Genomic DNA, 12,380 nt, shown 5'->3' with positions numbered 1-12,380 from the left:
TCAGGCTCCTGTCTCACCATGTAGGCAGAAACACCTTATTAAGCTGAATTACTTCTCTTTGTCGTTTTTGTGGATCCCCGTGTGCATAAAATGTTTAAACAAACGGTTTGGTAAAGTTGAGATTTTTACATTTTCTTCACATTAGTAACTTGATTTCAAATATCATCATTTAAATGAACAGAAGATAACTTTGGCAACAAAATCATAATCTGTCCCTCTGTTGCTGTTGAGGGTCCTGAGATTAAACTTTTAACTCATGCCCCAAGAAACAGTTTGCTAATAAGCTGTTATAACTCTGTAGTTCCAGTGTGAAATTGTACTTTTTAAAGAGGTGGATGTGAGGGGTTGGATGAGAGGAGGAGTTTTTCAGTCATCTGTGAAATAATAGAGACATGGAACTGTAGATAGACTGACACTGCAGCAACGGGAGCACGGCCTCTATTTGTGTATTTGTGTTTCTAGATAAAAGATTTGTGTCAGTAGTTTTTGTTATGTGCTTGATTTGGCAGATAGTATCCATATCTGTGAGAGTAATATTGTCTGGAAGTAGATAAAGTACTGGGAGTATTTACAGTTTCCAGACAGACTGCCTGTCTGCCTGGTCCCTGTGTGATAACAGAGCCAATTAAAATAATCTAAGCTTTATATTAGTTTTTAAGTTTAAATCAGAACAATGCAGAATTATGAGGAGTCTGTGTCTTTCTTGAGAACCTGGGGTCCTTTTCAGAGGAAAATCTTTGTTGTTCTTTGCCTCGCCTGTGTTCCGTGTGGATACAACATCCTGTCCGTCATTTTCCTGCTGGCCAGCCCCCCACACCACTGTGATATCCCTGACCACAGCAACCTGAGCCAGGAGTGGATCCATGCCAGCATCCCAGTAAAGGTCAGAACTGCTGTCAAGCTGAGCTATTTTGAATCTGATCTTATGAAAATATTATTAATTATTTTAGTGATATTTGGATATGACAGTTTATTTTAATTTATTTTTTCTATAATGTCATGGATTATTTAATGAAACTGTTAAATCAATTTCTCAACTTCACATCTCCTACATGTTAAGGTGTGAATAAAACGTGAATCAACTGTTGTCCATGTTTTACTGCTAATGACCCAAAACAATTCAAAAAATTATTTTTAGGTTATTTTAGCTTTTGACCCCTCACATACATTTACTATAAATCACCATAATATTCTGTTACACCTGGCATCAGCTATGGGATTTAAAGATTACATTCAATACAACAGATAGCAGAAATGCACAGTAGCTAGTTGGCAAATGTAGTGTGGCATTTCAGGGTGAGGCAGAGACCAAAAATAGAGCAAAAAAGACTGAATATGGGACTAGAGCAATCAGAAGACTGCTTTGTAACAGCTACCCTATATTGCCAAAAGCTTGTCTGTCTACTTTTACATGTACTTGAACTCTGATGAGAACATATTGTTAATCGTATAGATTGAATTGAATTGAATTGAATTGAATTTACCAGATCCAATTTGTTGATGGACCCACCATTGCCAGCAACAGCAACTTTAACTATTCTGTAAACATCTTCCTCAAGGTTTAGGAGTGTGTTCATAGTTAGATGAGAAAACCAGAATTACAGCCTCCACTCTAATTCCTCCCAAACATGTTCAGGAAGGTTGAGGTCAGGACTATTTGCAGGCCAGTCAAAATTCTCCACACCAAACTTTATACACCTGCATATAGTAAAGAGATTGGAACACCAGAATCCATTGATTTGGTGGTGGGACCCAGTACCCAACATAGTGTAGATGTGTTCATTAACTTAAGCAGCATGTTTTCACTCCTTAAAAGAACTACTTATATTTCACTGGTTACTTAAAAACTAAGTAAAATGTAGATATTTGAATCATTTAGATTGCCACTTGTTTTCTGCTTAATCACATTCAGCGTTTTAGTGGATCTGGAGAACATCCAAAACAGAAATATGTAGTGGGGTACACCCTGTTAAGGTCCACTACTATTTTGTAACTTTATACAAATATACACAGATGGTTGTGTTTTGCACTGTCTTGCCATCTCCTCACCACTCCAGCACAACATAACCATCAGCTTTCAGCCAACGGTATTTTTTTCAGCTCAATCTGCTTTAGACACACAGCTGTGGTCCTTGAGCATGTAAAGATATTTGCTCTAGTTGTAAGCTACATACAAATGGGGAGACTGTCTCCTTAATGCATGCTTAATATTTTATTTATTTATTTTTGGACAAGAGGTTAAAAACACACAAAAAACATCCAATGATAGTGATGACAGCAGTCACCAAATACATTTAATGTAGAAAATCATCAGAGGCCAAGGCAAATATATTCTACACAGTCTAAAAAGGATAAAGGCTGAAACACTATCTTAAAAGTGACTAAGCTTGCACAAATTAGATGGATTTGTCAAATGAAGGAAAACATCTCATGTAAATATGAGCAAACTAAAACAGTGCACACATATGCTATTTGCTTAGTAAAGGTATTTTAGGAGCAGATCTGCCATTATGTTGCACAAGATACACATAATTCTAGAGTTACTCAAAGCATTTAATATCATTCATAAAAAAATGTATAAATGTTTTTGAATAATTCAGTGGAAGGTTTCATTGCTGAGACATGACACAGGCTTCATGCCAGTTACAACTGGGCACATTGGATCAGATGCAGCCCGATCTGGTACAGCTCTCCTGTCCTCTGTAGCAGAAAAAAAGAGCCAAACACCATAATGACAATGTTTCCTGGTTAGCAGGTGGCTGGGCAGCTGACGAGAAGCAGCTGCAGCCGGTATGAGCTGGACCTGGTTAGGAACCTGTCTACAATGGGAGCCAGTCCAAATTGGATGCAGAACCAGTCTGCGCAGCAGGGATTAAGGCCAGAGGTCCTATCCAACCTGAGGCAGGAGGACTGTAAAGATGGATGGACGCACAGTACTGAGTACTTCCAGTCTACTGTGGTCACTGAGGTATTATCCTTGTCTATTTTGAGTATGAAGCACCTTAGAAATACATTTTAACGGTTGTTTTAGCATTACAGTAACATAAACCTCAGCTGGTGCTTCAAGTTCAGACACAGCCATTCTACATAGATTCTGTCTGTAAAATCTCAGGAGGGTTGTGACCTTTCTAAGTTCCCCAAAATCATTGACCTCTGCATGTCATCTGCATGTCATCTCTCAGCATAATCTAATCACTTGAACATGCAGTATATTTTAACAAAAAACTTTGACATTTTGTTTGACCCAACATAAGACAACATAAGACCTGGAGACACCTGTCACTCACCATGTCTTTACCTGGCTTGGCTTGTATCCCCCTCTGGTGGTAAGATGGTCCCCCTACACCGTTGACATTTCACAGTCCATATTCTAATACCAAGACCTACAGAAAGAAATGAAATATATAGTAGTGACCAAATGATTAGGAAGTTGTTCTACTTTGAAATATCATGTTGTAGTAGGAATGTGAATTTGTATTAGAGTGCAGATTAAACAGCAGTGTAACATAAAGCAGCACAATCTAAATAAAAACATTGTGAGTATAACACTGCAATACAGATGCAGCTTTCAGCTAACACAAGTTTGTCTCACTCAGCAAGAGTTAGTTAGTGGTTTTAGAGACAATGTGTAAAAAAGTTTGCAAGGCACGGCTTTTGGGTATTTTTGATGGTGCTCATGATTTATTGAGTCTACATGTTTAATTGTGCGTGTAAATGTCCACTAGGCTGGTTCCAGAGTCTCCTCGCTGGCTGCTGTCTCATGGCCACTTGCCAGAGGCCGAGCTTCTGCTGCGGTCAGCAGCGCTGGAGAACCAAGTGGAGGCACCAACAGTCATTTTCCTCCCCCCCAAAGTAAGAACCACCAACTGAACCAGCACCAGCCAGCACTGACAAACTGTGGGTGGCATACTGATGTTTTTCTCTTTCACTCTGCAGGCTGAAAGAGCTGGAAGCCAGAAGGCAGAGTCTGTCAGCTTCCTAGGGTTGCTGAAGACTGCAAACATTCGTCGTGTAACCATGAAACTGTGGCTTATTTGGTGAGCTGCAAAAGTAAAAAGAAACAAAACAAAATTCTGTAGAAAATGTATGTGATGTGTTTATGATTACAGCAGCAAGGCTGATAATCTTTGAGCAAGATACAGTATGTCAAGTTAAAATTTCTTCTCTTTAGGACATTAAAAGTAAAAACAAAACAAGTGAGCCCCACCCTAGTTTTTAAAAGTCTAATTGTTGTTCCTTAAAATATTTTGATTCATAAGTAGACTTCTCATTCTGCTGCCACGTTTATACGCTAGAACAAACTGTAGTTTGGATTTTAAGTCATTTTCTCTTCTTTACAGGTTTTCTATGAGCATCTGCTACTTTGGCCTGTCCTTCAGTATGTCCACTTTGTATGGCAACCCCTTCCTGAACTACTTTCTTCTCACAGCTGTGGAGCTCCCAGCATTCTTTGCCAGCTGGCTGGCTGCACGCAGCTTTCCTCGTCGTCTTTCCTTTATCAGCTTCTCTCTGCTGGGGGCACTGGCACTGCTCTTCATCCAGGTTACCATGCATAGTGAGTATGAGAACCATAAGACTGTATTCTTTGACTTTTGTATAAACACATGAGAACAGTATACATCGTGTACAGGGGTTGGACAATGAAACTGAACACCTGGTTTTAGACCACAATAATTTATTAGTATGGTGTAGGGCCTCCTTTTGCGGCCAATACAGCGTCAATTCGTCTTGGGAATGACATATACAAGTCCTGCACAGTGGTCAGAGGGATTTTAAGCCATTCTTCTTGCAGGATAGTGGCCAGGTCACTACGTGATACTGGTGGAGGAAAACGTTTCCTGACTCGCTCCTCCAAAACACCCCAAAGTGGCTCAATAATATTTAGATCTGGTGACTGTGCAGGCCATGGGAGATGTTCAACTTCACTTTCATGTTCATCAAACCAATCTTTCACCAGTCTTGCTGTGTGTATTGGTGCATTGTCATCCTGATACACGGCACCGCATTCAGGATACAATGTTTGAACCATTGGATGCACATGGTCCTCAAGAATGGTTCGGTAGTCCTTGGCAGTGACACGCCCATCTAGCACAAGTATTGGGCCAAGGGAATGCCATGATATGGCAGCCCAAACCATCACTGATCCACCCCCATGCTTCACTCTGGGGATGCAACAGTCTGGGTGGTACGCTTCTTTGTGGCTTCTCCACACCGTAACTCTCCAGGATGTGGGGAAAACAGTAAAGGTGGACTCATCAGAGAACAATACATGTTTCACATTGTCCACAGCCCAAGATTTGCGCTCCTTGCACCATTGAAACCGACGTTTGGCATTGGCATGAGTGACCAAAGGTTTGGCTATAGCAGCCCGGCCGTGTATATTGACCCTGTGGAGCTCCCGACGGACAGTTCTGGTGGAAACAGGAGAGTTGAGGTGCACATTTAATTCTGCCGTGATTTGGGCAGCCGTGGTTTTATGTTTTTTGGATACAATCTGGGTTAGCACCCGAACATCCCTTTCAGACAGCTTCCTCTTGCGTCCACAGTTAATCCTGTTGGATGTGGTTCGTCCTTCTTGGTGGTATGCTGACATTACCCTGGATACCGTGGCTCTTGACACATCACAAATACTTGGTGTCTTGGTCACAGATGCACCAGCAAGACGTGCACCAACAATTTGTCCTCTTTTGAACTCTGGTATGTCACCCATAATGTTGTGTGCATTTCAATATTTTGAGCAAAACTGTGCTCTTACCCTGCTAATTGAACCTTCACACTCTGCTCTTACTGGTGCAATGTGCAATCAATGAAGACTGGCTACCAGGCTGGTCCAATTTAACCATGAAACCTACCACACTAAAATGACAGGTGTTTCAGTTTCATTGTCCAACCCCTGTAGATATAGTGAAGACAACTTGCTGAAGCTTAAACCAATCATCAGAATGGGAAAGAAAGAGGATTGAAGTGATTTAAAGTAAGCTGGTCTGAATATATAAAAAAAGAAACTGTTGACCCACTGAAATTTACACTTGGGTTCTGTAGCAACTTTGTGGTGCCACAGTAATGTAAATTTTGACCAAACTTTTTGATTAATGTTTCTGACTCCTTGTATGTAGGATGATTGTAAAACTCAACAATATCAGTGCAAATCTTTTCTAATGTGCTGCTTGAAATCTTCTATTTTATCCAATGATGCTATCAGAAACCTCTGTCATCTCTTTCCTGTTTCAACTCAAACTTTATTGCCACTACAATACTTTGTTCAAAATAATAAAAATAGAATAACTTAATTTATACAGAGCTTAGAAAAAGTATTTACCTTCATACAGATTTCTTCTGTTTTGCCTTTCTGTCACATTTAAATGTTTCAGATCATCCAAAAAATTGTACCAGACAAAAATAACTTGAGTAAACACAAAATGCATTTTTCAAATGATAATTTCATTTATTAAGGGAAAACAGCCATCCAAACAAACCTGACTTTGTGTTAAAATATAATTACCTCCTAAACCTAATCATTGGTTGTGTCACCCTTGCCATTAAGCATTTGCAATTATTGGCAATGAGTCATTTGCATCCTTGTGCTTGCATTTTGCCCCCCTCTTCTTTGCAGCATTGTTTTATTTCAACCACATTGAAGGGTTTGCAAGCACAAACTGTTTAAGGCCATACCACAACATCTCAATTTTATTTAAGTACCGACCTTGGCTTGGCCACTGCAAAACCTTCATTATGCTTTTTTGAGCCATTCAGAAGAGGGCTCTTTCTGGTGTACTTTAGATTGTTGTTTTGCTTGCATAACCAAAGCTCAAGATCATAAACTGATGACCTGACATTCTCCTTCAGGATTTTCTGCTAGAGAAAAGAATTCATAGTTTGATAGTTCGACATGCCTTCTGTATGATATTCTTTTAACAATAGAGGGCATACGTTTTACACCAGTTGTGACAAAATGCACAACTTACAAAACGTTTTGAGTCTTGGGATCATCAACAAGATTTTTTAAGAAAAATGTAAAATTTGAGTTCTTTTTAGTTTTTTGGTCTGGATGCACACTTACGAGACAAGACTTCACTGCTGAAGAAAAAACACGTTGAAGCAAGTTTAAAGTTTGCTTAACAACATTTATAAAAGCCTGTATAAATGTTTGGATAAAATAGTTTGGCCAGATCAAAATGATGCTTTTTGGGTGCAATAATGCACACTGTGTTTGGAGGTCACAAGGCACTGTTTATCACCCCAAAAAACTAAATGGGAAAATGGGCCGAGACATTTTGATAGAAGTCTGCTGCCATCTGCAAGGATGATGAAAATGAGAGTGGATATTTCAGACAGACATTGATCCCAACCACACATCCAAGGAAACTCTAAATCAGTTTCAGAGACCATGGAGCTTCTAGATTTGCAGAGCTAATCACCTGACCTGAAGGCTATAGAAAACCTTTGAAAAACCAAAGGACCTCCTTCCTTGTTATAGGTCATCCAGATCTTACCATGTTCCTGGTGCTGTTGGGTAAATTTGGTGTTCTGGCTGGAAATGGGCTGGTGTACACCTACACTGGAGAGCTGTTTCCCACAGTCATCAGAAATACAGCAATGTCCTCCTGTGCCATGTTCTCCAAAGTGGGATCCTCTGTGTCGCCATATCTGCTGGAGATGGGTAAGACCTTTAAAACTATACAGCAGGCTGTGAGTGAAGAAAGCATTTAGAAATTGAGTCTAAAATTTAACCAAACCAGATATTTTTAGAATTTGAAGTCTTCTTTTTGGTTGAACTTTAGTTTAGTGAATTTTTCTTTTAATGCTCACAAATCTGAACTGAGTAAACTTGGAAACAGTTTACTCATTGATCTGAAAAGATTTGGTTTGATTTTTGTCTCCAGCTGGGTTCAATGAACTCCTGCCATGGATAATTGTGGGTGTTTTGTCACTTCTCAACATCTTTCTCTGCATCTTCCTGCCAGAAACGTTCAGACAGCCACTGCCGGATACCATCGAGCAGATGCCGGTAACACAGTGGTGAGTCTGCACAGTGCCTGAAGATATTTTTTATGGCATTTTATAAGACAGACTAACACAAGGTAGTACACAATTGTGAAGTGGAAAAAAAAAACATGAATGATTTTCAAATATGTTGCTGTGTATATCTGGATTCAGCCTCTTTTACTCCTTTAGCCCTTAATAAAATCCAGTGCAGCTATTTGGCTTCAGAAGTTAGTTTAAAGCAGGGTATGGTTATCAAACAATATACCGAGATCTTAGCATTTCATAAAGCAGTGTTCCATCTGTCTGCTGAACATTATAAGAGTATTGCACAGCTGCTAACCAACTTGGACATGGCCATTTATCAATGATGAAAGGCTGGACAGTAACAGCACTATTCAGAGAAGCAGTTGCAAGCAGGTCAATGGTAATTCTATACAATTTGAAGAGATTCGAAGCTCAGGTGGGAGAATCTGTATAAAGGACAACTGTTGAATTTACATTCCAGACATCTGGCCTATATGGAAGAGTAGCAAGAAGAAAGATATTGTAAGAAAACCACAACAAGTCCTTTTTGCAGTTTGCCACAAGCCATGCAGAGGACAAAAAAATGCAGAAGAAAGCGTTCTGGCCCGATCAGATCTAAATTTAACTTTTCAGCCTGTACACAAAACAGCATATATGGTGAAAAGCTACCATTGCATATCACTCTGAATACACCATCCCATGGTGAAACTTGATAATGGCAGCATTGTGCTGTGGGAATGCATTTCTTCTGTATGGAAGCATGTCAGAGTTAAGGAGAAAATCATGGAGCTACTGTAAATACAGCACAGTCTGAACGCCGGTTAAATATTTGTGTTTGTGAGACCTGACAAAATTGGAAAAATGTACAAAAAACAAAACAAAATTATAGGCAAGCGAAAAGCAAAAAACAAAAAGAAAAGCAAACAAAAGATATGATTGGAGCTGGGAAAAAAAACAGTTCATTTAATGCAGATTAATCAATGCAGTTTTTCTTATCTGGTTTACAGGTTTACGTGACCCTGGTCCTTCAAAGCTGCTCTGAAAAGAAAATTCACTAAGAAACAGTCTACATCACTTGAGCTCATCTGCACAACTCGTTTATAAGGCACCTGATTTAAAAATCTGTCGATCAAAACTGTCAGCTGAAGATACATGAAAACTAGAGACAGTTCTGCCTTACTTCTCTGCAACGTTCTAAATATTTTAAGGAATACCTGCCTTCCTATGAAAAGACTTGTTTTCCAGGAAGGTTTGTGGATGTTTGTTCTTTGGAGAATAATTTACCTTTTGATAGAGAAACACTTGGCCTCCCTACCTGGGATTTTAATGGATTTTAAAACTTTGTGTTAAAAACTATATTAAAGAAAACTGATTCAAGCAGCAGGTTCTGCAGTTCATTTGAGTGGCTGCAGTCTGAAATACAGATTACTATAAGCTCTCTGACATTCAACTTAGAAGGAAACCACTGTTATCACTTTGAGTATCAGTATGTTATTTTATTTCAGAAACGTTCCATAGTGATCTGAGAAATTTTTAGTGATACATAACATCTCCTTCTGAATTGCTCCATGCTGCAGGCACAGAGTGTTTTGGGACTCTGTGGGAACAAACTAAAATCAAATTGGCCAAAGAGAGAGGAAAAATTAAAGCACACTGCAGTCTGTTGCGCCAAAAACCTATTGTAGTGAGTTTCCCTGGTGGTGGACTAAAATACTGCAACTGAGGTGAGGACCATGACATAAATAGAAATGAAACCAAAAGAAAACTATGAAGTAATCTGAGGATGGTTTTCTGACATTACAAATTAGATCTGAATATACTCTAAATTGAATCTTAAAATAGTTTTGAAAATGACTGGTGTTTTAGCAGCAGTGCAACACATACTTTCTGTTTTGTTAAACTGCACATGAACTTGAACTATAAGTGTATACAGTTTCTGATTTTATTTGTGCAATGAAGACAAATATAAAGTTGTGCATATGCCATTTATACACCTTACTTCCTTAAATGCTTGATGTTACTTAAATCAAACGTCAGTCATTTGGGCATGGTGTTTTCACTGTTCAATAAATGTACTTGCATCATATTGTTTTCACCATTCTTGTTTTCATGGTAATGTGGTCTTTTCCTGTTTTTTATTATTGGGTATTGTCATGACAGCCTACAAGGAGTACAGTGCCTTGTATTCCCACGCTTTTTTACATTTTGTTATGGGTCAACCAAAAACTTCAGAGTATTTTATTGGGATTTTATATGACAGATGGACACAAAGTGGAAGAAAAATCATACATTATTTTCCACACTTTATTGATATTTTATTGATACATGACAGTAAAGGGCATAAATAAGATCGAGTCCAAATAGTTGCAAAATTTGTGAAAATTAAATCTGATAATTAAAGCTGCTAACCAGGCATTTCTTTCAAATGTGTCAAACTAATTTTAGATTAGTTTGTAACGTATAAAAACATGTCATAGTTTTTATGTTTTGCCATGTTATAAATTCTTTCTTAAAATGTCCACCCACAAAAGCAAGCTTAGATACAACTTATGCCTCTGGTTACATCACAGAAGGCATAAGGCAACTCCACTCCCCCACTTAACATTTTTATAAATATGCTTGGATACAGCCCTTAAGGAGAGTATCGGTAACAGTCTGCTGAACAGCTGTCCAGTCAGCACTCATGTCTCTGATTGTGATCCCCTAACATGACTATAGCCTAACACTGTTGTATTGAAAATCTTTTTATTGGTCTTATGTCATTTTCTGAGAAACCAATTATTGGCTTTTCATTTGCTATAAAAGCCATCATCATCCAAGTTAACAGACACTTGAAATATATCAGTCTATGTGTAGTGAATCTATATATTATATGCTTTTAGCTTTGAATTAACATTTTGATGATATTCTAATGTATTGAGATGCGCCTCTATTTCCTGAAGATGTGGAGAATACAGGTCCTTCTCAAAATATTAGCATATTGTGATAAAGTTTATTATTTTCCATAATGTCATGATGGAAATTTAACATTCATATATTTTAGATTCATTGCACACTAACTGAAATATTTCAGGTCTTTTATTGTCTTAATACGGATGATTGTGGCATACAGCTCATGAAAACCCAAAATTCCTATCTCACAAAATTAGCATATTTCATCCGACCAGTAAAAGAAAGGTGTTTTTAATACAAAAAACGTCAACCTTCAAATAATCATGTACAGTTATGCACTCAATACTTGGTCGGGAATCCTTTTGCAGAAATGACTGCTTCAATGCGGCGTGGCATGGAGGCAATCAGCCTGTGGCACTGCTGAGGTCTTATGGAGGCCCAGGATGCTTCAATAGCGGCCTTTAGCTCATCCAGAGTGTTGGGTCTTGAGTCTCTCAACGTTCTCTTCACAATATCCCACAGATTCTCTATGAGGTTCAGGTCAGGAGAGTTGGCAGGCCAATTGAGCACAGTGATACCATGGTCAGTAAACCATTTACCAGTGGTTTTGGCACTGTGAGCAGGTGCCAGGTCGTGCTAAAAAATGAAATCTTCATCTCCATAAAGCTTTTCAGCAGATGGAAGCATGAAGTGCTCCAAAATCTCCTGATAGCTAGCTGCATTGACCCTGCCCTTGATAAAACACAGTGGACCAACACCAGCAGCTGACACGGCACCCCAGACCATCACTGACTGTGGGTACTTGACACTGGACTTCTGGCATTTTGGCATTTCCTTCTCCCCAGTCTTCCTCCAGACTCTGGCACCTTGATTTCCGAATGACATGCAGAATTTGCTTTCATCAGAAAAAAGTACTTTGGACCATTGAGCAACAGTCAAGTGCTGCTTCTCTGTAGCCCAGGTCAGGCGCTTCTGCCGCTGTTTCTGGTACAAAAGTGGCTTGACCTGGGGAATGCGGCACCTGTAGCCCATTTCCTGCACACGCCTGTGCACGGTGGCTCTGGATGTTTCTACTCCAGACTCAGTCCACTGCTTCCACAGGTCCCCCAAGGTCTGGAATCGGCCCTTCTCCACAATCTTCCTCAGGGTCCGGTCACCTCTTCTCGTTGTGCAGCGTTTTCTGCCACACTTTTTCCTTCCCACAGACTTCCCACTGAGGTGCCTTGATACAGCACTCTGGGAACAGCCTATTCGTTCAGAAATTTCTTTCTGTGTCTTACCCTCTTGCTTGAGGGTGTCAATAGTGGCCTTCTGGACAGCAGTCAGGTCGGCAGTCTTACCCATGATTGGGGTTTTGAGTGATGAACCAGGCTGGGAGTTTTAAAGGCCTCAGGAATCTTTTGCAGGTGTTTAGAGTTAACTCGTTGATTCAGATGATTAGGTTCATAGCTCGTTTAGAGACCCTTTTAATGATATGC

At 39.4% G+C, this 12,380-nt stretch overlaps 1 protein-coding gene across 1 annotated transcript; it reads left to right on the top strand.

The window, feature by feature from the left end:
• The first annotated feature begins 673 nt into the window (after nucleotides 1-673).
• Nucleotides 674-10,096, top strand: LOC124871414 (solute carrier family 22 member 5-like). Its single transcript, XM_047370679.1, has 9 exons — nucleotides 674-883; nucleotides 2,753-2,968; nucleotides 3,265-3,326; nucleotides 3,726-3,852; nucleotides 3,937-4,037; nucleotides 4,341-4,555; nucleotides 7,478-7,660; nucleotides 7,884-8,019; nucleotides 9,018-10,096. The coding sequence occupies exons 1-9, from the start codon at nucleotides 674-676 to the stop codon at nucleotides 9,025-9,027; spliced, it is 1,260 nt and encodes a 419-aa protein (XP_047226635.1). The 3' UTR covers nucleotides 9,028-10,096.
• Nucleotides 10,097-12,380: the final 2,284 nt, after the last annotated feature.

This window comes from Girardinichthys multiradiatus, chromosome 7 (genome assembly GCF_021462225.1).
Source record: "Girardinichthys multiradiatus isolate DD_20200921_A chromosome 7, DD_fGirMul_XY1, whole genome shotgun sequence".
NCBI lineage: Eukaryota > Metazoa > Chordata > Actinopteri > Cyprinodontiformes > Goodeidae > Girardinichthys > Girardinichthys multiradiatus.
The sequence above is the reverse complement of the archived record's forward strand: the minus strand, read 5'-3'. Positions and strand labels throughout refer to the sequence as shown.

Bases quoted from the DNA above. Each gene is read 5' to 3' on its own strand.
- LOC124871414 (XM_047370679.1), top strand. From the start codon at position 674: ATGCAGAATTATGAGGAGTCTGTGTCTTTCTTGAGAACCTGGGGTCCT. The intron at 3,327-3,725 runs GTAAGATGGTCC...AATGTCCACTAG, and splicing joins GCTTGTATCCCCCTCTGGTG to GCTGGTTCCAGAGTCTCCTC. The intron at 7,661-7,883 runs GTAAGACCTTTA...TTTTGTCTCCAG, and splicing joins GCCATATCTGCTGGAGATGG to CTGGGTTCAATGAACTCCTG.